The sequence below is a fragment of the Sciurus vulgaris genome, assembly GCF_902686455.1.
Source record: "Sciurus vulgaris genome assembly, chromosome: 14".
NCBI lineage: Eukaryota > Metazoa > Chordata > Mammalia > Rodentia > Sciuridae > Sciurus > Sciurus vulgaris.
Genome location: NC_136475.1, coordinates 66,931,486 through 66,957,236, shown reverse-complemented (window position 1 = coordinate 66,957,236; position 25,751 = coordinate 66,931,486). Strand labels below are relative to the sequence as shown.

Genomic DNA, 25,751 nt, shown 5'->3' with positions numbered 1-25,751 from the left:
AAATCACATTCCTACGTTAGAGCTGAAAGAATTCCCAAAGAATATTGTTTCACAATATCTTTGTGACAAATCTGTCTTATGTGAAGGACAGACTATTGCTGTTTAAGAGATGACAAATCAGATACAGAGAGAAGGCATGCCCTGAAATAAGATTATCATCTAAAAATACCAAGATGCTGTCCCAGGAGAGGGGAAATCTAGTCCTACAAAACAAAACAAAACAAAACAAAACAAAACAAAACAAAACAAAACAAAAACAAAAGCCAAATACGTAGACTTAACAATTTTTTAGAATAGATTTGTTCATCAAAATTCCAATTTACTTACCCAGTTTCACATGACCATTATCCGTTAATAGAATGTTAGCTCCCTTAAAAGTGAGAACATTTTAGTTAAAGTAGGAAACAGACATTTTATCAGAGAGGACACATAAAAGATTAAAACACATATTTAACAAAAAGTTTAATACATAATCAGTTTTAATTTAGTAATCAGTCTAGAGATATTTAAAATTTAAAGTTATGTTCGATTCAAAGGGAAATTACTATGCACTTTTTAGGCAATTTGATTATCTTTATAAAATGTTCTAAGTTTAAAAATAAGCTGCTAGCAAAATCATATGAATGTTAACACAGAATTGATATACATACTAAGTTTTCATCTAAAAGTCACTTCCTCACTGATGACACACTATCATTACACTGAAATGTTATTTTACAATAGCTTTTTCAATTGCTTGTATTACGCTTTAAACTTGATCACTGCTGGGCATGGTGGCACATGCCTGTAATCCTGTGACTTGGGAAGCTGATGCAGAAGGATACCAAGTTTGAGGCCAGACTGAGAAACTTAGTGAGGCCCTTCCTCAAAATAAAATAAAATAAAAATAATAATGATAATAATAATAAAAAGGGCTAAGGATATAGCTCAGGGGTGAAGTGTCCCTGGGTTCAACCCCCACTACATAAATTAATTAATTAAAATAAATATTTGATTATGACTTTCTGTCTAAACAAATCTCCCTTTATAGGGACTTACTATCACTACAGCAGTGCTGGTGTATGATGACCTTGCAGCTTGGATGTGAGGCTGTCTGTCCCAGTATATAAGCAACTAACCACAGGCCCAAAGAATTAAAAGGCACCAGTCTGCAAGACCAGGTAGCATTTTAGTCACTTTTACTTCTTGACTTAAGCTCAAAGAAGGTAATAATGACTACTTCATCTTTGTTAAGCTCAAAGCTGTTGGAGGAAAAAGAAATACTGTGTCCCAGTGTCATAGGCTTTTCCATCCCTTCTTTTCTGCAACTTTTTCAATAAGCAAGCCAAAGTGGGGTGTCATCAAGCATTAAGATAGGCTTGAGGGAAAATTTTGGAAGCCCCTTGCTCCCAGTGGTCTAATAAGAAGCAGCAAGACCTGGGGTACGGGAAAAGAAAACAGAAAAAGAAAAAGAAAAAGGGAGATTTCCAGATTCCTAAATGTCACCAGTAAAGCTGAGCTGCACCCACTAATATTAACATAGGTCTATGGAATAATGGGAAAAGGGAGAAAAATGAAAGAAAGGAAATTAGAGCAGTTAAGTCTTTAGGATGGTCTCTCCTGTTTTAGATGAATTTTCCTAAGGTATAGTTTATTTCATGCTACATGTATATCATGTCCTTTAATCCTTCCCTTTGTCCATCCAGCCCTCTCTCCTTGAGAGGTTACTAGTGGGTACTATTAAGTTCTGGGCCTATAGTGATTAATATGTTCCAGTTCTCATGGAATTTAAATCAAAGTAAGAGGAAAAGAAAATCTACAAATCAATGAATGACTCAATCTACCTACCTACCTACCTACCTATCAATTGAAAAAGTTAAATGATTCAAAGTCAGGCAGAGATAAGCACTGAAGACAACACAGGGGAGGGAAGGCCTCTCTAACGCAGTAACATTTGAGCAGAGATCCTGATGAAGTAAAGTACACTTACCACACCAAATCTGATACAAGAACATTCCAGGAAGAGAGAACAACAAATACAAAGACAGGGCCAAAATGAGCTCAATATATTCAAAAAATAGTAAATTCAGTGTAGCTGGAACAGGGTGAGTAAAACCAAGAGAAATGGAGTGTGAAATGGGTTCAGAAAAATGGAGGGACCAGGTCATACATAACCTCATAGGCCATGGTAAAAGAACCTGGATTTTACAGAGTGTGATGGAAACCAATGGTGGTTTATAAGCAAGAGAATAAAAACTGATTTGAAAAGATCACTAATTTTAAAAGATCACTTTGGTTGACAGGTGGAAAAGATTATAAAAACACTCAATAATGGGAGCAATGAGACCAGTTAGAAGGCTACCAGAGAAGTCCAGGAGAGATATAATATAATGCTGGCTTAGACAAGAGTAGAGACAGTGGTACCAGTCAGAATTTATCCAAACTCTGAAGTCTGGCAAAAGTCCCTGCATTGATGGAGTTTCAAACTATCCAGTTGGCCTCATCTCCTATTAATTCCATATATTCTCTTCAATAATACAATACTGACTTTATGTTCTCTAAAATGGCCACATATTTTCTAACCTGTGCATCTTTGTTCAGATTCTTCTTTTCTCTAGGAATGCACGCCAACATCCATTAATCCTTCCAGATCATCTAAGTGCCAATGACATGGCACCTTTCTTAATTTATTCATCTTCATGTAATCTCCTTCTATATTTGAACACAAGTTCTTTGTTGTGTTATTTTAAGTGGCTTTTGAAAAATATCTAAAGCAGGGAATCTTAGCGGTTAATCTGTAAGTCCACTGAAATTCCAAGGAAAATCTGAGGGCACAAATATAAGGACATTTTCTGAGGACAGAGATTACGACTTTCATCAGAGACTAAGGAAAAATATGATTTATCCCACCACCCTAAAAAGTTAAGAAATCTATGCTATAGAAAACTTTAGAAAACCAAAGGTAAAGAGAAAGTAGGAGGTATGATGAACACAGAAGGAGGACAAGAAAAACGAATGAGAAAAGAAAATATCTAGAAAATATGGCAGTATCTTTAGAAATACCCTCAGGAGTCCTGTCACTGCACCTAATTTACCACTGAGCTAACCCCAGCATGTCCTGAGCAGCAGATCTCCTCTGTCAGCTAAAGGAAGACCACAAAAAAAATGCTGAGATTTAATCTATCCATTTTGATACATCACTAATTACACTTCCTTAGGATTACTGAAGCTTACTATGAAACTTACTAAAAACTATAATTTGATTAAAGTTAGAAACCTATTCTGAATTTTACAAATAAATAACTATAAATAAGCTAACAAGAGCTATTAAAATATCAGTCCACTGAATTACAATCCCTTTTAAGGGGGAATTTTCATGGTATGCAAATTGTATTAACAAAACTATAGAAAATTAAACTCAACAGTATCACTCATTTTTATTATAGTAATGGCATATTTCAGATAACAATGAAAAGAAAAAGTAATTTTGCTCAATGATTTGATCAGAGTATTTAAAAATGGAGAGCAGGTTATTAGGTTAAAAATAAAATGTGTACCTTAATGTCTCTGTGCATTTTTCCTTTACTGTGAAGATAATATAATCCCTGGAATTTTGAGAAACAGAAATATGAAGATTTATCAAAGAGCATAATTTGGGATTTTAAGTGATTTAAGTAGTGGTCTCTGTATTTATTTACTCCTTACAGAAAGCTTAGTAGTAATATTTAACTTATTTTGATGAAATATCTTAGAAAACAATAGAATCAAGAAGATGAGAAAGGTAAATAAAGCTTAGTTGGAACCACTAATTTTTCTAAGATAGTTTTCAGTAAACTTTGTAAGTAATTTGAAATAGCTTTCTTAAGGTGTATATTCAATTAGTATCAGAATGAATTTTGATTCCCAAGGCAGTATTTAATTTTCAAGCCTTTCTTTAGTACTGGGAGGAAATAAAAATATACAACAAATTCACAGTGCTTGAATTTTAGGTTGTATCATCACATTTAGGCTTTACAGTATTTATTTGAAATATAAGTTTATCACACAATTTCAAAATGTTTTGCCAAACTAGAATATTTCATTCTTACTTTAACAGATGATGCCCAATAAACATTTAATTTAATAAAGAGTAGTCTAATTAGTATCTGATTTACCTGTAGTGTTTCTCTGCTAACATATGCAATTTGCAGTTCTGAGAGAGGTCCAGTGACTGTAAGAGAAGAACATTAAGATTAATAAATTAATCGATACATGTTTTTCAGTAAGTGTCAAAGTCTTACAAATTCCACTGAGCAACAGACTTAATATATGTAAAGTACTAATAAGATGTGCTCCATGAAGGCAGAGCTCTTATTTTCTCTGAGTCTGATTTGCTCATTGCTGTATCTCCAGTATTTAGATAGTGTCTGCACAGAAGAGCAGCTCCATTTTTATGGAATGAATGGTCACTGAGACTGATCGTATTTTCATTATAATGTCTTGCTGATTGAACATCATCTCCTAAATGTTAAAAGAATGCCAAGAGGTTTAGTTTTGTTGAGTGTAACATATATTATGGTTAATTTTGAATCAATATTCTCCCTAAAGTATTAATTTGTAGTTATAAAATTAATATATGTTCACTATAAAAGTTCCAATTATAGAGAAGTTTGGTAAGCAAAGGCCTCTTTGTTATCCAAAATATTACTCAATATTAAACAATATCAATAGTTTGATCTACCAGATGATTTTGTGTGTGTGTGTGGCGGGGGGCAGAGCTAGGAATTGAATCCAGGGCCTCATGTAGGCCAAGCAAGCACTTTACTACTGAGATTAGCCCCTTGTGCTTTTATTTTAAGACAGGGTTGCACTAAGTTGCCCAGGTTGGCACAGAACTTGTGATCTTCCTGCCTCAGCCTCCCAAGGAGCTGGGATTATGTGCAGGGCTTCTACCAGATGATTTTGTGCAGAGACATAACTTACAATGGAGTTACATTCTGATAAACCCTTTCTAAGTTGAAAACATCCTAAGTTAAAAAAAAAATGCATTCAATATAACTAGCTATGAACACCATAGCTCAGTGACACAGTACACTGTGGAGAGCAGGTGACTTACTCTTATGATTGAATGGCTAATGAAGCTGTGGCTCACTACCGCTGCTCATCAAAGCAAGAATATACACAATACTGTATATCACTAGTTTGGAAAAAGGTCAAAATTCAGCAGTTTCCGCTGAATGTGTATGGTGTTTTCTCATCATTGTAAAGTCAAAAAATTTTAAATCAAACCATCAAAAGTCAAAGATCATCTATATGTACACACTGCACACAAGAGCAAAGATGGAATTGCACTATATACATGTAGAGAGCTCTAAGATGGCGGCTGGTGTTGGGCCAAGAGGTGGCACATAATTAGTATTAACATGGCGTGATCTCTCATGACCTTTGCCTGATTGGTTGATGTCTCTTCTGTGGTCAACAGATGTTCCTCAGTCTTTCTTGATTGGTACCGTGGTGCATGCTCCAATCATGCTACTTAATCCTAAGCTGATTGGCTGCCTTAGTGTATATAAGACATTCTCTTCATCTGGAAGGAGGACGCAAGTTGCAGGACGCAGGACTAAGAACGCACCTATAGGAAGCACCTCTGATAGGACGTAGGACGCACCTCTGGACCCGCCACTAAGATGCACCTCTAAGAAGAAGCAGCAGACCTCTAAGAAGTAGCACCTCTGAAAGCAGCAGCCTCTCTGAAAGCGTAGCACCTCTAAAAGCAAGCAAGCCTTGCTTCCTCTATACACTAGCAAACAAGCAAACAAGCAAAAAAGCAGCCCAGAAATAGAAAGTAGTTCATTCCCAGTCTGCCTCTGATAAATTCCCGCGGGATTGTTGCTGTGGGCGGCAACATATACACTATTCTGAAATCTGCCCTTTTACTTATCAACAATATCTATATATCTAAATCTCAGGAATATCTTCCTGAGTATGCATAAGTATGTATGTATGTATGTATGTATGGCATAAATACATGGCTTAATTTTATCATAGTATTTCCTGTGTATGAATCAACTATGGCTTGAACATATTTCCCTCCAAAATTCATGTTGAAATAATCTTCGGTGTGCAGGTATTAAGAAATGGGACACTGAGGAGGTGGTTAGGCCACCAGGGTTTCTTGCTTATGAATGAGATTAAAAGTACTGTTCAACCTTTTTGCCCTTCTACCTGGACACCTAGACAGTGCCATCTATCAGACACACCAGACACAGAACATACTGACACCCTGATCTTGGATTTATTAGCCTCCAGGACTATGAGAAATAAATTTCTATTGTTTACAAATGATCCACTGACAGGTATTCTGTAATAGCAGCACAAATGGACTGAGACAGTTGTAGCTACTTTTGAGGCCATTTAATCCTTTTCTCTTTTTTGCTATTAAATTACTTTAGAATACAAAAACAGTGGGTGGGAGACACTACTCCAGAAATTCAATTAAATTCCAAAGATGGAATCCTTTGCTAGATGGCTAACTCACAGACATTACGGTTTTGTAAACGTAATGTAGAATAACTGTGTAGTGTAGAATAACTGTGGTATTTTACAATTATGGCAAAGAGAAATCCATTTCACTTAGACTTTTTTGAGGACACATCTAGGCTTGAAAGTCTGAAGATAAATCATGTAATTAATTTCGGTGACTTCTAAGCTCACTCTCACTTAGTAAGAGGTCTACTTGAGACTTGTTTCTACAATATGATAACAATAACCTGAAAATAACACCTAGGGAAAAACATTTTAAGATAACATTTCAAAGGCTCAGCTGAGATCACAGACAGTAAGAGACTCTTCCAGAAGCCAAATACAAAAAAGGCAAAGAAAATGAAGTAAAACTGTAAGAGATTAGTATGTTACTTAGGGGAAAGCCTAGTTGATAAGCTAATGATTTAGTTTAATCCCCTACCTGGGCACAGAAGACAAGGCCTGGGTCTGCAGAGGCAGAGCCACAACAAACACCCACTCACATAAAGCCAGGGCCCTCAAAGGACCATATCCTCAATGAAAGAATAGACAAGTACAAGAGAGGACCAGGGATTCTGGATGTCATGGCCACGACCTGGACAGGAGGAAAAATATCACCACAGATCTCTTCATGCAGGGTTAGGGTTCAAGTATTTACTAGAAACAATGAGCTCCTGAGGTCCCAGAAAAAATCAAAACCCTGGAAGGACATACTTTCAAAAGTTATATGGAATTCCCACTAAAGATGACCTCAAAATCCAAAATTATAAAATAAATGAGAAAACAATTCACTGAAAATGATAAAAAGAATGTGGAAAGTTTTTTTTTTTTTTTTCCGGTGGTGCTGGGGATTTGGACCCAGGGCCTTGTGCTTGTGAGGCAAGCACTCTACCATCTGAGCTATATTCCCAGCCCCCTGGAAAGTTATTAAAGGACAATATTAAACAGAAAAAGAATTCAGCAGAAAATAGAGAAAAAAACTATTATGCCGGAACAAGAAAAGGGTCTAATGTTAGTTCTTCAGAGAAAAGTTAAAGAGAAGGAGCTTGTGGGGAAGAAAACAAATTTAAGACGTGCCCCCTGCCATGGTGGTTGAATACAGCTCCATGAACCTCCTGACATTTCCCCCACAAGAGTCGGAACTTGATTCCCTTCCTGAACATGGGCTGCACTGAAGTGACCTGCTTCTGAAGAAAAGAATACAAAGAACAGTGTGATAGAAGCGGCAGTCAGAGGACTTGGAACCACTCAAGGGCTTTGGTGAGAACCACATGGAACCTCCTGCCAACAGCCATCAAGGACCAGAAGCCTGTGTAAATTCTCTAGCCCTAGTCAACCTCATGCAAAACCATGAGTTAAAAGCACCAACTAAGTCATTTTTTAATCTTGACCCACAGAAACTGAAATGATAAATGTTGTAAATACTGTCAAACTGTGGGTCATTTGCAATAAACCAACGGATAACAGAAAAGTTTCCCATTTAAGGTGATTTAAAAATCATATGGAGTAAGAGATAAAATAAAGAGCAGTAAAATAAAATATGAAAATTGGCTTAGTGATATTTTAGAAAGAAAGTAAAAATAATATGGCAAAAAAAGGGTTGATCTTTGCAAAATGATGGATCAAAATGTGTGTGTTTTAATTTTGTCTTACACACCTGCAAAAAGCCCCACTAAAAACCTCATAAGCACTTGGGTTGTTGGAAAGGAAGAATTTCTTACATCAAATAAAGAAATCCAGGCTATTACACTTCTCCCCATGTAAGGACAATATGATAAGAAGAGAGAAGAGATACAAAAACAAATGAAGGAACATGTCCTACATGACCACATAAATATACAGCATTACTGACTGCTCACAGAGTAGTGCATGCTGCTGTGACGTAATCCCTCGTGACAACATATACTATTCTCTGACCAATTTATGATGGAAACCTGGGTGCAGAACAAAAGAGTGAACACAGAGAAGGACAGAATACGGGGTTTTGTAAAAGGATGTGAATTCCCAGCATGCATTTTTGAGAATATTCAGGGTACCATGAAACTGTCTTTTTCCCCATTGATCCAGTTGCTGCTGACCAGTGTAAACAAGAGACACACAGAAGATGCAATGTGCATCTAACTGAAATTCTAGAGAAGAGAGCAGAGAGACTGGGGGAGAAAATATTTGAAGAGATAATAATTAAAATTGTCCAGATCTGATGAACAAGCTAAATTCTCAGAAGTACATGAAATCCTAAGCAAGAAAAGTGAAAAGAAGCCCACACTAGACACCAGAAACACCAGAAATGAAGACAAAAAAATTTTAAAAGCAAGTAGAGAAGAGCAAAGATTTCTGCCAAAGGTTATTAATCAGAATGACACAAGTTCTCAACAATTATAGAAGCTAGAAGACAATTGTTTAAAATCTTCAAAGGGCTGAAAGAAAATAAATATGTCCATGTCCACTTAAACTATCTGTTAAAAGACAGGGACTGGGAAGTGGTGGGGAGACAAAATGGCCAAATTATATTGTTACAGTGTGAGCAGGTATTAATATGTAACAACAAATCCCAACATTCTGTACAGTTATAATGTACCAATAAAAAATATGGGGGAAAAAAAGAGTTGGGGCAAACATCGGAAGTTTACCACTAAGATTTTACTGAAAAAAACCTTAGGAAAAAGGAAGTTTAATCAGCAAGTGGGGGAAACTATAGTAGAGAAATTAATCCAAAATAAGACTAAGAAGGGGAAATAGTTTTTTTTTTTTTTTTGCGGTGCTGGGGATTGAACCCAGGGCCTTGTGCATGTGAGGCAGGCACTCTACCAACTGAGCTATCTCCCTAGCCCCGGAAATAGTTTTTTAATTTACAGTATATAGAAATCACAAGCTTCTAGAAATACTATTTTTTCTGTAATGTAAATTAATGCCAAAGCCCTTTCAGTTATCATTGAATTTTTGAAATCAAAATGCCACTCATAAAAAAAAAAAATTGAAACATATATTAAAGAACAATCATAAAAATATAATAAAAATATCCTTAGAAAAGAAATAACTTCATAAAGCAGAAACGTTCCCATGTTCTTCCACCTGGCTTTTCAGGCTCCCCATACACACTCTGGGATCAACAAGAGTGCTTTCCCTAACACTGCGTGGTGGGTTCATCAATTGGAATGCACTTCCTATTCTTTCTATCCGAAGGTTATCTATTGTTTCAAGACCAACTGAAGGTCCACTTTTCTAAGGAAGTTTTTGATTTCAGAGAATTCATCATTTCTTTCTTCCTACTTCAATTGTGGTTAGTAGCACATTAAAACACTATTATATAAAAGAGAGAGAAAAAAAAAAACAAACCCACTACACTATTTTGTCAATTTTTATGTCAAGTAAAACCTACACCAAGAAGACATAGCAAAATTTAGAAAAATATAAACAGTAAAATCCCGATCCAGTGGTATTTTACCATCTGCATTATTAAAATCAGTCTCTTAAATTATTTAAGAGACCCCACACTGGGAAACATGAGCCCAGATTGTATATGAAAAACATGAGACTTTTTTTCCAAAAATTTTTCTTAGAAAACTGACTTCTTGAATTAATACACTATTGTATTTCACATTAAATAAAAAAAAGAATGTCTACTTTGCAGTCTTTAACAACAAACCACTAATAGAATAGAAAAAGATAATGCTGTTTATTTTACTTTACAAGTCTCTTTCACATTGTCATTGAATGCCAATGAAACATTGAATACTAATGTTTTAAACACTTCTGAATTCACCAGACTTTGACCGTAAGAGAATAAACATTTAACTGATGCTACCTGAATACAGGAGAGCAAAATCTCTTGTCTTTGTACTATCAGCACTCATTTACCTACTGGTTATTCTACTGGTTTAGTATGTCTCAAAGGCCTCTACATTTCTATAAGGCCTAAGTTTGAAATTTTGAACTAACTACAGTGTGCCTTCTTTAAAACTAGCAAATAATTTAAATGCATATAATTTTCCAACTTACAAAGTAAATCCTCCTTTCATTCATATAGATCTTAAATACCTATGTATTTGTCCAATTAACATATAACACATACATAGCTCTTTCCTTAAAACAATGTTAATGTCGCAATGTTGTAAACATCTATGTGAAGAAATTCTACTTCTTTCCTGTAAAAATACAACTTTGGTCTCACCATGATAAATATCCTGTAAAGAACCACCTCCACAAAATTCCATGCAAATCCATAGTTTATCTCGCCTGTAAAGAGAAAAGAGGCATGTGTCAGATCTTCATAATTAAAATTGTCTGCAGTAGTAAGTCTCCTGAAGTTGAAACCTTGAAAAATCACATAAATGCAATGTGTTATCTTTAAGAGCTAATTAATCTCAATGAGTAAATAATACTATGTTGCTATAATTCATCCTGAGGTTTATTTTTAATTTTTTAAAATTGTTGATGGACCTTTATTTATTTATATGTGGTATAGTGGAACCCAGTGCTTCACACATGCTTGGCAAGTGCTCTACCACTGAGCTACAACTCCAGACCCCCAAGGTTTTAATATTTAAAATACTCCTGGATATAAAGCTGCCACCAGGCATATCCAAATAATGAGATTTCCCTTTGGTTAAAAACCTCCCCTCCCCCACAGTCTATCCATCTATCTAGATTCGTTGCAGAAAATGACAATACATCTAAGTCTATCACTTTGATGGCATTCTCATCAATAGGCAAAATGTAGTTAACATCACATCCTAGATTCAACAATGATCTTGCAAAATAATCTGTTCAAACTGATCACTTGTCTTTCTATAGCATTTGTCACTCAGACTCACATGCTAAGTTATAATGATATAGGAGAAATAGGATTGATTTATATAGCTTATTTCTTTATTCATTCCTTTGTTTCATCATTCTTTACTTAAAATGCACTAGAAAATGTACCACTCTCATGGGGAGAGATGGAATAAAAAGTCTCTGAACTCAGTAAGCACTGTCTAATGCAAAAAACATCTTCTGCTTCAATAATACATCTTTCTCACCAATGCCTTCATGGTGCCTAGAATATACATCAAATTAATATTTTTCCGTAAGAGAACGAATGCATGAGTGAGTGAAAGAATAAACAAATCAATTAGATCAGTGGTCAGCAAAATAATATTAGTGGACTCAATCCAGTCTGCTGCCTGATTTTGTATAGTCTGGGAACTATGAATGGTTTTAATATTTTTAAATGGTTGGGGAAAAAAATCAAAAGAAGAATATTTCTTGACATGACAATTTCAGGAAATTCACATTTTAGCACCCACAAATAGTTTTACTGGAACCCAGTCTCATGCATTCATTTATGTATAGTGTAGGCTACTTTCACAGCAAAATAGCAGAGTTGAATAGCTGTGATGGAGAACACGTGGCCCAAAGAGCCTAAAATATTTACTATACGGCTCTTCATAGAAAGTCTGCTGAACTTTGATTAGATTACAATTTGATTATGAATAATCTAGGCATGTATTAAGTGCTGTGAAAACCCAAAGATGAAAATACTCAGGAAAATACTGAGAAGGGTTTTTGGAGGAGCTAACAATTGAACTGGGTCTTGAGGTTAAAGTAGGAATTCACCACAGAGTCACAGGGAAGGATCTATGCAAAAGAATGGAAACTTGAAAGATGTCACATTTGAGAGAATGGGTAATTTAAAGAGTTGAACAAAGGCTGCCTGAGGGATAAGGGCCAAAATAGAAGCTAAAATAGGCTGAGGTCACACTGTGAGATAATGCTTGGTTTGCAGACTCCTCAGTATAGTTACCTTCATCTGGATGGTTTCTTATGTGTCAACGTCTCTCTAAAAATGTGGCAACCCAAAACAAGTGCTATTTGAGTTTTGCATGAACAGTGTATTAAAATCTCAAGTTGCTGATATGCCAGCAGTGGGTCAGATATGGTGGAGAAGGTTGGATTAGCCAGACCTAAGAGGTGACCCGATGCGGCTGGGTGTGATGGTCCAAGCAGCATACAGCAAGGGAACACAAAATATCTGAGTGCGAAGGTCGGTACTGTATGGAGTACAGCAAGGTACCATGCATCTAGAAGGTAAAGCTGAAGAGATTAAAGTCTAAAAAAAGATATCTAAAGCGATTTAAGATCTGAAATTCACAGGTGGACCACACTGAACGAAATGGAGGCATAACAGCTGACGTAAAAATTTCTGTTGGTAGTGTCCAATATGACAAATTTTAATTTTGAAATACAATTCTAGGAACTTGCCAAATGGAGGTCCAGGGTTGGTAGATGTGTGCTTTATCCAAAAGGAAGAATGCATTTGTGACTAGTGATTGCTAAAAAGTTTAAATCTCCCAGAGACTACCACTCATCTGCTTTATTTGAACACTCTACTTCTATAAATTTGGCTGAGGGCTAGCTTCAATTTCTTAGCAACTAATTGACTGCTAATTTACAGTTTGTAGTTAACTGAAAATCTTTTCTATATAAATAACAGATCAGTTTTCTTTCCAGCTTCTTATTTGTACATCTGGTTTACTGAAACTAAGGCTAGGACTTGTCCTTATTTGTTATATCTCACCCTATTAAAAAAAGGGGGGGGGGTAGTTCTGACTCACATCTCTTTGCTTCTGACATGCATCTTATTAGTTCTCGTAGTGCATCACTTAAAAACGCTTCAGCATAGACATTATGATATATGTTTACATCAGGTTTGATCCAAACTTCGGGGCAGTGAGTTAATAATATTAAATATCCTAATTGGTTCCCCCTACATACATGTGTGCGCGGGCGCGACACGCGCGCACACACACACAAAATAACCCTTTTACTATGCGAGGACTTCCACTCTGGCAGGCCCATCAGTCAATATTCTTTGGAATAATGTTCCAGCTCCAAGTTCATATCTGGAATGCAGGACACCATGGCCTGGCCTCTTTAGCTGAATCCTTCCTCTAAAGCAGTGGTTCTCAATGTGGTTTGGGGTACTCTGAGACCCAGGGGAACAGCAAGGTCAAAACTCTTCTTAACCTTAGTAAGAAATAACGTGCCCTCTGTACTTTCTCTTATGAGAATGGAGTATTACAGGAGCTGAAATATAATGATGTCATCCTGGACTGCAATATGTGCTTATGGATTCTTAAGTTTTAAAAATTTCTGCCTTAATTTTGAAATAGATGTCAACAGATATAATGAACTTAAAAGCTCTTTGAAGCACTTTTAAAAAAGGTTGAATGACTGTCTTGGCAGTCTGCTTAAGATGAAAATAACATGTAAATTACTTAGTAAAGAACTTAGAATATTGCATCAATGTAAGGTGCTTTCTACTCCTGTTATAATTTATCTTTATAGTGTACTTATCTTATAACTTAGAGTGTAACTTATAGTGTAAGTTATCTTAAATTGCTCCATGAACTTGATGAAGATAATCATAAATAAAATTATCTTTTTCTTTTTTAAGAAAAAAAAAGTAAGTGAGATGGGATTGTGCTGGCATGATTTTTCATCAAACTCATGCTAATTACTTCTTTCTTATAAGTGCTCACTAATAGTTTGATTAAAAACTTATCCTAGATGTTTGTTGGGAAATGATGACTGACATCAAATTTGGTAGCCTGTAATTTTCTATAAATCACCTTTTCCCCTCGTTTGAAAATTAGTTGCTGCTGATCTCTAATCTCTGACACCTCTTCCATTTGTCAAAAGACAGTCACTGATAGTGGATGACAATCACATTTGCTACATTTTCAGTATAATGAGATATAATTTATATAAATCTAAAAACTGAAATTCACTTAAAGTGTCTAGTTGTTCTATAATTATCTCTTCACATATCCTATGCTTCAATTTCATCTTAATAATGCTTTCCTACTTTCCAGTTTGAAAACAATTCTCCTTGGTAGAGAAAATGAACACTGTAAATGAGTTTTATGCTTTCTTAAAGTCATACACTATTATACTGTTTTATATTAAAAATTAGTGTCTTTCCTTCCTCCCCTTGCTTAAATATACAGTTTTCTATTCATTCTATGTAAAATAACTTTCCAGTTTATAAAAAGGAAAAAAAAAAAACACCACAACTATGTCTATTACTGCTTCATTTTTTAAGATACTTAAAATACTTATCTTTATAACATTCTATTTAGTTGAAGTCTGAAAATACCTGAATGATCAGAATCTATTAGAAAGACAACTCCATCTGTTCTAGGAATGTCTCTATTGTGATGATAAGTCTGCATTTGCATTTGGTCACTCACCAAGCCATCTGTCTAAACAAGAAAGGACTCTGAGTCAATCCCTCCCGTTTTATGCAGGCAAATGAATTATAAAATCTTTGTCCCTCTGTATCTGAACTGGAATAATATTAACCACTGAAGTAAATATTCGATATAGCAGTACTAATTTCCTGACCCAACAAATCCCCTAGAATTCCTTTTTTTTTTTTTTAAAATATTGAAAACATATCTTACAAAGATAGAAAACTAAGTATGGGAGTGGAGAGTGGGGAGTCCACTTCTAACCTTCCAGTCCCATGTTTCCTAAAGCACACAGGGACCAAACTTCTAATAGCTATCTCATTGATTTGGAAGTGTTATTTCTAGAACATACTTTTCAATCTTCTTACATTGTGATTTTCTGTCTAAATTTGTTATAATAAGCTGCAAAAGAACAACACAGAGTGGTAATGAAGATTACATATTTTTAAGCTCCTTGCTCTTTGTAAAACCATTTGGCAATGAGAAAGAATCCAAGAAATCATGTTCCCTTTGAAAACAAAAATTTAAGTAATATTGTGGACCAAAAAGACTTCTGCAGAATCAGGCCTAAATCTCAGTGCCAACAATGAATAGTTAGATAGCCTCAAGGAGTCATTATTTAGCACTCAATTTTCTCATCTATGAAGAGCATGGGCTGTGTGACAAGATCTCTCAGGACTTTCCAGCTCCAACACCTTACAAGTCTGATCTTTACTATTCCATACTCCAAATATGGCTAAGTCTGGACTTCAGTTAGGGAATAAGACAGAATCTGTACAGAAGGGTTAGAGAAAGGGAAGATTAACTGCTGTTCTATATAATACTATCGTTTGCTTTCACATCATTTTTTTAGTTAGCAATGCCAATTTGTAGAATAAAATCATCTATTTAAACCAGCACTTCCTGATCTTATACTCTACAACTCTAATAAAAGAACATGGTTCTACAGAAAACATGACCTTAACTTGTTTGCTTTACTTTGGTTTCTGGTGATTTTCCGCTTTCTATTCTTCAAGATAATAACAGTGAACATGTGCCCAGCATCAGTTACATCCTAAGCATTCGTAGCATTCTACTTGTCTCATTCACTGATTTTCACAGCTATTCTGTCATGCAGATAATATCGTCTCCATTTTATAAATGGGACAGAGTGATTAAATAACTTGCTCCATGTCATACCATCAATAAGTGATGAAGCCAGGACCCCAAGATCTTAACTACCCTATACCTTACTATCTTCCTGACAAGAAGACCATGCTCATTTCATTACACCACGGTGCCATGTAAATGGATAGGGCTATCCTGGAATAACAAGTGAGGTTTTAGCTGTCCCACAGTGCTAGAAGATTCAAATCATGTTTGAAAAATCCTTGGATTAAGATTCATGGGGAAACATAAAAATTCTCTTTTAAAAAACTAGCTTACTTGTAGGAATAAATAGTTTATAATGCTTCCCCCAATTAAGTGTAGGTTGGTCGTTTTTGTTAGGACCAATGGCAGTAAAACAAGTGTTTTGAAGTGGTAACTTTAACTATGTTGGAAGGAATTAATTATTTGCATAATGAAGTTAAATGATTTTAAAAAGACTATTTATCTGAGCTCATATAGTAATAGCTTATGCTGGTTCTGCTCTCTAACATACAAACTGTTAGGATATTGTCCCAACCACTCAACATTAAAGTAGTATTAAATTGGCTTATTAAAGAATCCATTCATAATGCATAACATTATTGACTTATCCCTACGTGAAAAGGGTTAGTGAATTCCTAAGTTTCCAATAACTGACCCTGTCCCCTTCCCTACACACATACACCCACCTACCCACCCCCACACACACACCTTAAGAGTGGTTAGAACCAGGGACTGATCTAGTTGTTTTTTCATAAGCTGGAAAGACAAGAGGCAGAATTCCCCAGTCTTTCCAATCTGCTGTGCTCAGGAGAAAAGGAAGAGTGTTTTGCACTGGTCCTCTGAGAATGTGAGCTTGCAGTAAGTTACATCTATAGTACACTGCATCAAAACTGAAGCACTGAAGTGTTGTTTATTTTTGTTAATACATAAGAAATACTGCCAATCTTCCTTTTGGAGGAAACTTAAAAATGACTAGATCACAATGTTAAGGCTCACAGCTATATATCAAAGTTAAAACATGATTTAACTCTAAGGGGACTCCCCTACAGAGTATTGCATGGGAACTTGGTTTGGTTTTGACAAAGCCAATTATGGCAAATTCATAGTCTGCTAAGTTCACTTCAGGACCTGGAAAAATAAGTTGCTGACAACTGCTCTGGAGGATGAGGAAGGAGAATCACAAGTTCAAGGCCAGGCTGTGTTCTGTCGCAGCATAAGATAAAAAGGGCTGGGTGGACATAGTTTAGTTGTAGAGTGTCTCTGGGTTCAATACCCAGCGCCATGCACACATACACGTGCTAGTGCTCATGTGCGTGCACATGAGCACACATACAGAGTAGTTAGTGAAATAATTCTAGTTCCTAGTTCTTTGGACAAAATGAAGGAGAGGCATGAAGCAATATTCTGAGTCCAGAAGCACAAAACACACAAAAATTGAGTTCCTGATAAAAATAGGAAGAGATGCTCCTGAATGAATCCCCCTACATGTAGAATTCCCCCTAAAAGCAGAAGGGGCAATAGATGGGCTTCATTAGACCTCTGGTCCACCATACAAAGACTAGGCATAAAAGTCAGTTTTTACCGCCAACTTCTTCACTGAACTCATACCTAGAACTGCCAGCCAACAAAACTGTGATACTGGTTTTAGAATTAATAGGTCACAAATTAAAATTCCATTCATCTAAAAACATCCTATTTTCAAAGCATAAAGAAAACTACAAATCATGGTATTAGAGCTAACTTTATTTTGTTAAATTAATTAGGGTATGAAGTCATTATTGCTTTTCAAAACGGAAACAATGTACCTGAGATAGCTTCCAAAATAAGCAACAATATTTGCGTGTTTACAGTCTTTCATCATAATAATTTCTTGCTGTACAACTGCAAAATCTTCTCCTAGAATAAAAAACAAGCATGTTGAATATTCAGTAGGCAAGAGAAGTTTTAAACTACTCATTTATTTCAAAACATAGTATGAAGATAATTATACTTATGAGTATGACATAAATGAGCTATAAATAAAACACGACCAATTAGTTTATGATATTGCTTTTAATAACAATTTCAGTCCTGACTCAAAGTATACCACAGTAATTAAAAGCATGATTTCTAGTCCCAGACTTTCTGGATTCAAATCCTAGTTCTGTTCCCCAATATGCTATGTGAGCTTGGGCAAATCACTTGACTTCTCCGTGCCAATTTCCTACTCAGTAAAATAATAATGACTAATCTCCCAGCACTATTGTCAATATTAAATGAATCAAAACATGTAGAATGCTTAGAATAGTGTCTGGGAGAGTAAGCTCTATATAAGCATTGGCCTATATTTAATTCTATTATGCCTAAGACATAATCATCAGTTATCATTTATCACCAAGAAATACACATTTCCCCCTTTATTACTAGATAATATTTAATAATTGTAAAATAAGAAAGTAATTCCTTTTTAAGTCAGGGCAGAACCCCTTATGCACCAAGAGCGTCAGATATACTTCAGAAGCTCTCTGCAGAGTCAGGAAACTTACATGACTGCAGCCACAGGTACCGGATGGACCCCCCAAAGGCCTGCCCTGTATTCAGGACCTTGTTCCCACCACATAAAGATGAGAATGGCATTATAGCTAGCCTGGTCAGACAATTAACAAATGATCTCTCCTATTCCTTCCCAGCCTAGATTCTTCAATATGTGATCTGGCAATTCTATAGCAGTGTCACGTGCTGTGGCTCCTGAATGAACACTTGTCATGGAAAGCAACAGAACTGCAGGGGAATGCAAATGTGGTGAACCAGACTGCAGAAAGAGAACAAATGGAAGTGCTTCCACTTAAAACAGTGGCCTGGATTACTAATTCAATTTTTAAGTATTATATTTGTATTAGTGGCAAAGTTAAAAATAAATAGATAAATAAATAAGTAAGTAAATAAATAAGAGTGCTTTAGCAATTACTGCTCAAATCGTAAGTATGAGGTTGTTGATGGTAAATCCTGACATTTCTGTATTTCTGGCCTTGGCATGACCTATTGTAAATGTAACTGAAACATGAACTAGATCAATCATAAATCATTAGAACCTGATATCAAAACCCACCTTACAAGGGAAGAAGTAATGGAGAAGAGATGGCATGTCAAGTCCTTAATTTTTGTAATGATGTGAACACAAAATAATAAAAATAAAAAACTCCAAAGACAAGGAGGGAACTTTTACATTCTCAAGAACTCTGAAGATTACTGAGCTAGGATCCTCTTATGAGCTCATTTCCCACCTTAAGAATTCCTGATTTTCAGTGTATAAAGAAATCCAAGTTAGAAGTAATAGATAAGGGGACTAACACCAATTTTCATTGATGTATTCAATTCTCTGGAAGTTCTAAACCTTTGCTTTTCACCCATTCTAAAATTATACTTTTCTGCAATCCAATAGAAGGGTAATTGGCAATCAATCAAGACTGATCTACTCAGTGACCCTAGGACTTCTGGTGGTTAGAAGTTGGAAAGTTTTTCTGGGGTAAGCCTCAGAGGCATTATTCATCACCACGTAACTGCAAAGGGAGCCAACCCAGAAGAAAGTGATCTGTGGAAAACACTGAGGAGAGACAGGAAAAGGAGGCATCTAATGACACAACCGAGCTGCTACAATGAGCCTCACCTGCCCTTGTAATTCTTAGACATACTTGTACATGACCTAGAACTCCCTGTATCATTTAAGTCACCCTGAGTAGGGTTTCTTACTCAGAAGCATCACAATTTGTACTGTGATCTTTGTACGTATCACAGTCCTGACCACGTTACATCCGTGTTTGCATGTCTATGTCCTCACTAGAAGACAAAGCCCTCTAAGATAGGACCGTGCCTGAATCGTCTTTGTATCCTGAGCACCTGATATACAACAGAAAGAACTGTTGACTGAATGCATCTACAATACCTCTCTGTGAAGACTCTAAAATGGGAATATTAGCTTTTGGTTTAATTTTATCTAATTGTCAGCATGCTTTATACAATTAAGTCTATGTTTTACTCTTTTTGATTTCTACTTCAACTTACAAGAGGCTTTAAGTCTTCAAGTACAACTTCTCCCATGAAATGTTGTTGATCCAAAATGCACAATTTTTTCCTATTAGGTCAAACTTATGTGATTATGAAAATGGCCAAATTAAATTCAACATTTTTATGGGAGAAAAAATCCACACATTCAATTTTAAAGGTATGTAAAAAAATGTAAACTTCAGAAGAAAAAAAGAAAGGAGAGTTTAATACATTAATAATACAAAAAAGCTGAGCAGCTGATTTAAAGAACTTTCTTAAAAGCTCATGAAAGACATATTCCAAAGTTGAAAATTAACAGACGCAAGGAAAAAATTCTATCATGCTTAACTGGGACACAAGAGCAAAAGATTAAACTAGATGGAATTTTATGATAAAACTTTCAGACAATCAATCATTAGAGCTGGGGTTGTGGCTCAGTGGTAGAGTCCTTGCCTAACATGTGTGAGGCACTGGGTTCGATTCTCACCACATAAAGTAAGCAAATAAATAAAATAAAGGTATTTGTCCATCTTGTACATATATACACATATATATGTAAAATTTTTTAGACATTAAAGAATTCATCTTCCAGAAGGTGTGCCCCACCCACCCAAACGAAATGGGAAAAACATGCAAGTCTACAAGTAGAGGATATATGAATGAACAAAGAACTAAGGCAGAAAAATATAAACTAATACATGTAATGTTCTTAGAACATTCATCATACATATTAAGTGGTCAATAAATGTTAATTACTTAAGAGAAGAAGGTTGAATAATGTTCCCTAAAGCCTTAATGCCTAAAACCTGTGAATGTTACCTTACTGGCAAAGGGGATTTGCAGGTACTAAACTAAGGATCTGGATGGGGAGATTACACTAAATGACTAGGTGACAAGTGACGTGATTTGCTACACTACAGGCTGTTAAGGGCCAAACATGTAGGAATGCAGCTCTATAAACTGGAAAAGGTGAGGGAATACAGTCCTGATCTTGACCCAGTGAAACTTATTTCACATTTCTGAACTCCAGAATTTCAAGAAAATAAATGTGTTGTTTCAAGTTACCAAGTTTGCAGTAACATGCTATAGCATTCATAAGAAACCGATGATATTATACAATATTATTATTATTGTGGCAAGGGCTTTTAAGTGTAGTGGTAAGTATACTTGCCTAGCATGTGTGAGGCCCTGTACTGCAAAGACAAACAAACAAACAAACCTATTATAGCCATTCACAAATAATCTGTTTGCCTCTCCATAGTGTGGAGAGTTTTGGTAGGAGGCAGCCATCTAGTTAAAGACTCTTCTCAGTCAGCGAGTACCCTGTTGTGTCCAAAACTAGTTCTTGCCAAGAGAATGCGAACAAAAGGCATGTGTCCCTTCTCCATTATTTCTTTCCCCATCAGCACATGATATGATATTGTGAGAACTAAAGGAAATGCAAACAGCCTGGGCCCCTGAGTTACTAACAGGAAAAAATTCAGCCAACAATTTGAACATCTGCACTAAACTACTACATACACTTGAAATAAAATCCTTCTTAAATCAAACCACATAAAAATGCTAGTTTAGTTTTTATGGTAGCTAACATTATCCTAAAGTGACATAACTAGTACTGTCTGTATATGCAAAAGGTTGTCCAAAATGTAGTAGGTGCTTCACAAATGTTCTCTAAATAACTGGTGGAGTAGGTACAATGAACAAGGTTATAGACATTTCTACTAAGTAAAAAATACTTTCCTGTAAACAGCTATATTGTCAGATGTGAGCAAGCAGAAGATGAGACTATGGAGGAGGTCCTGCCCTGAAAGCTCTATTATTAACACAGAATCCCTAAACCTCTGTGCCTTTTAGATACAAAGTGACAATCACTGTCTTTCCAACATTTCATAAAACTCTTTACTTTTTCCTTACAAATTAACATATAATCTCGAATGGATACCCAACTTAAGTTAAAATGAATCCCTTTTTGATAAATCTAATCATTTACAGTGGCTGAACTATATTAAATTCATAAGACCTACTCTTATTAGCATAAGCATTTTAAATTATTGAGCTATCCAGCATTCTTTCTTCTTCTTTTTTTTTTTTAAGGCTGTGCCCTCATGAATGGATCAACGGGTTATCAAGGCAGTAGCTTTGTTATGGAGGTGAGCTCTCCTTAGAAAACATCCCTTCTTTTTCCATACAATGCCTGCACTGCTTTAGGACTCTGAGCAGTACCCATCACCAGCAGTGGTCCCTTGATTTTGGACCTCCCAGACTCCGTAACTGTGAGTAAACTAAATTTTTATGGGGCTGGGGAGATAGCTCAGTTGGTAGAGTGCTTGCCTTGCAAGCACCCTGAGTTCAATCCTGAGCACTGAAAAAAAAAAAAAAAAAAAAAAAATTAAATTTTATTCTTTATAAATTAACCAGTCTATAGTGTTCAGGTATAGCAGCAAAAATGGACTAGACGATAATAAGCAAAAACACAATTACAAAAATCACTATACAACCACTGCTGTAAAGAGTAGAGATGAGGAAGCTGCTAACATGACTGGGAAGTAGTGCCGCCCTTTCTAACAGCTTGTGTCCAAGGCCAGGCCACTGTACGAAGGGAGCCGACGTGTGTCTGCACAATGAATGGAAACACGGATTACATGAAAAATCAAACTGGGAAAACAGGATTAATTGTTTTGGGAGGTGAACTAACGAACAGTATGTTCATGTCTTCAGAGAACCAAGAATCAGCATATTTATACCATGTATCGTACGTTCCCTTAGTTCTGTCCCCTATGAAATAAACAGGGGAACCCTCAGTTATCCTTTGTTTTTATACTTCATTTTTGTCATTTTTATTTCTCTCTTTGAAATGTTTATCATCTTTATGCCCCTAACAAGATGACACAGTCTTCCAGAAGTATCTTGATAAATGTCATTATAATGAAGTAATTCTTTGTTAAGATCAAACAGCTATTTAACATGGAAACTACAAACAGCAGCTTAGATTTTAAATGATACATGAAAAAATTATCATTTAAAGATTTTAAAAGCAAGTTATCTTAGTTTGTTATAGATCTAATTAATCTAGGTTACAACTTTATAGACAGATGTATGTGAGCATACAGTTGTATATGTGTGAAATCATCTAATGCTTCAATTTGGATAAGGATGACAGTAATTCTTTTTTTTTTTAAAAATATATATTTAGTATATATATATTTTTAAAAATATATATTTAGTTGTAGATGGACACAATACCTTTATTTTATTTGTTTATTTTTATGAGGTGCTGAGTGCCTCACACATGCTAGGCAGGCACTCAGCCACTGAGCAGAACATCTTAAGAATTATTGCCCCAGGCAGACAGTTATTCTTAAGATGTTCTCTCTTAAGAAGACAATCGGGGCTGGGGTTATAGTTCAGTGGTAGAGCGCTTGCCTAGCATGTGTGAGGCACTCAGCACCACATAAAAAAATAAATAAAATAAAGGCATTGTGTCCATTTACAACTAAAAAAAATTTTTAAAAAAGAAGACAATCAACCACCACTATACATTGAACAACTAATACATAAAAGAGAACATCTGACCAAGTGTGGTGGCCCACGCCTGCAATCCCAGCAACTTGGGAGTCTGAGGCAGGACTGCAAGTTCAAGATCAGCCTCAGCAATGGTGAGACCCTGTCTCAAAATAAAAAAATAAAAATATAGCTGGGGATATAGCTCAGTGGTAGTGTCCTAGGGTTCAATTCCAGTACCTCCGCCCACCTCACTGGCTCAAAAGAGGAGAGAGAATATTTGAGAAACTATGCATAGACAATCAGAAAATAACACAATTTTCCTTGACTTTTGAGAAACTTACAGGGAACATAAAAAGTCTATATAACAGTAACGACTTAAAGTTGAACCTTAAATGTTCCTTATTTCTGTCACCCTAAATCAATTCTTTGTTTACAAGTCTAATACAATGTTATGACTAAAGGCATGCACCATGGAATCAGAATACCTAAGTATGAAGCTTGGTTTCACAACTTATTGGATGCATGATCTTGGGCAAATTACTTTCTCTGTTTGTGTGTGTGTTTCTCAACCTACAGTGGCAACTACATAATACAGAATAATGTGTTACATATATGTTTATATAACAAAAAGCACATTATAGCAATTACCCACATTCACAATTCCATGTTCCCCTTCCCTGCTTTTTTTTCCCCTCTACTTACCACATCTAACATGCTGTATGTTTACCTATTTACTGTCTGTCTTTCAAACACATTAGGGACATTCAGTATGAATGCATTACTGAGTTATCTTACAAATACTAACCAACTGAAACCCACAAGAGAAAAAATAAGGTGGTACAAATAGTAGGAACAAGAAGCTCACTATTTACAACACGTATGAATGTACTCTTGGAAGACATATACCTGAAAAAAAAAAACAAATTAAAAAATCTTTAAATTAACACGTTAGATTGCATCCAATTAAATTCTATACCTAAGAATAAGGTTTCAAATGCGAGAGCTTACACAAGTATTTTGAAAGATAAAAGACCTGAAAAAATTGAAAACCACCTTACTTTTGAATAGAAGGACTTTGGTAAAGAAGGCAAATGTCTCATGAATTAATCTCTGAATTACTACAATCAAAATACCAGTTGAATCTTGTTGGTCATTAAAAAAAATTCTATCATAGTCACCTGGAAAAATAAACATGAAGGAACAGTTTTATAATAGATGTTACTTTAAAATATTACAGAAAAAATAAGTATCAGAGTTGATCTGCCCAGAATGTTCATGTCTCCGATTCTTTGCTAGTTTGACTATTAAATGTCCTATGGCCAGAGAAGAGAAAAAGAAAAAAAGATATCTAAATTGGGAAGAAAGATGTAAATTTACCTCTGTTCACAGATGACATGATATTACATGTATAAGACTTTAAAGATTTTACAAAGAAACTGCTAGAACAAATGAATTCAGCAAGATGCAGGATAAAAAAAAATCAACATACATAATCAATTGCATTTATATACAATAAACAATCTGAAAGGGAAATTAAGAAAACAATCCCAGTCACAAGAGCATCAAGAAGAATAAAATAGTCATAAATTTAACCTTGGAGGCAAAAGACTTGAATGGTGAAAACTACAAAACATCACTGAAAGGAATGAAGCAGACACCCTATGTTCATGGACTGAAAGACAATGTAGTCAAGATGTCCATATTACCCAAAGTAATCTATGGAATCAATGCAAATCCAATCAAAATTTCAAACATGTTTTTTGCAGGAATAGAAAAAGCAATCCTAAAATTCACATGGAAGCACAAAGAATTAATAGCCAAAATAATCTTGAAAAAGAACAAAACCAGAGGCCTCATACTTTCTGATTTTAAAACATTTTACAAAGCTACAGTAACCCAAATAATTATGGTACTGGTCTAAAGACAGACATCTGACCAACGCAACAGAATAGCCTAGAAATAAATCCACACACATCCTGTTACAGGCTCCTTTACAAGGGTGCCAAGATTACACATGGAGTAAGTATAATACAAAGCTGCTCCCCGCCCTTTCCTTTGCATCACAATCTAGCTCGTCAGTCTGAAAGCTGCTCTCCCCGCCCTTTCCAGTGCAGCCATTTTCCCCGCCTCTCAACTACTTGTCAGTTGTGAACATCCTAGCTAGCTATTGGTTCATCAGTCAGCTTGCAAGTATCCTTCTCTGTTATTGGTTCCCTGTTAGCCCGGCAGAATTCAACTGCTTAAGGGTAGCTACCCCGCCATCTTTTCTCTCCCCCGACTCACTTTCTTTCTCCTCCTCGCTTTCCACACTCTTTCTTGCGTGCACCATTTCTCTTTCCTTTCTCTTTTCCTCTCATTTTCTCTCTTACCCTGCAGGAA

General features: G+C 35.7%; 1 protein-coding gene across 6 annotated transcripts in view; it reads right to left on the bottom strand.

Annotated features, from left to right (window-relative positions):
* The window catches only part of MAP4K3 (mitogen-activated protein kinase kinase kinase kinase 3), a 190,596-nt gene that overhangs the window by 76,513 nt on the left and 88,332 nt on the right, over positions 1-25,751 (bottom strand). For all 6 annotated transcript variants that reach the window (XR_013759017.1, XM_079109878.1, XM_079109879.1 and 3 more), the window contains 5 exons: positions 17,651-17,741; positions 10,652-10,716; positions 4,134-4,189; positions 3,537-3,584; positions 328-370 (listed from right to left, as the gene is read on the bottom strand). Coding sequence is in view for 5 of the 6 variants with exons in the window: in XM_079109878.1 (XP_078966004.1) it covers positions 328-370; positions 3,537-3,584; positions 4,134-4,189; positions 10,652-10,716; positions 17,651-17,741 (303 nt within the window). In the remaining variant the exon portion in view is untranslated. The remainder of the gene's footprint in view (positions 1-327; positions 371-3,536; positions 3,585-4,133; positions 4,190-10,651; positions 10,717-17,650; positions 17,742-25,751) is intronic.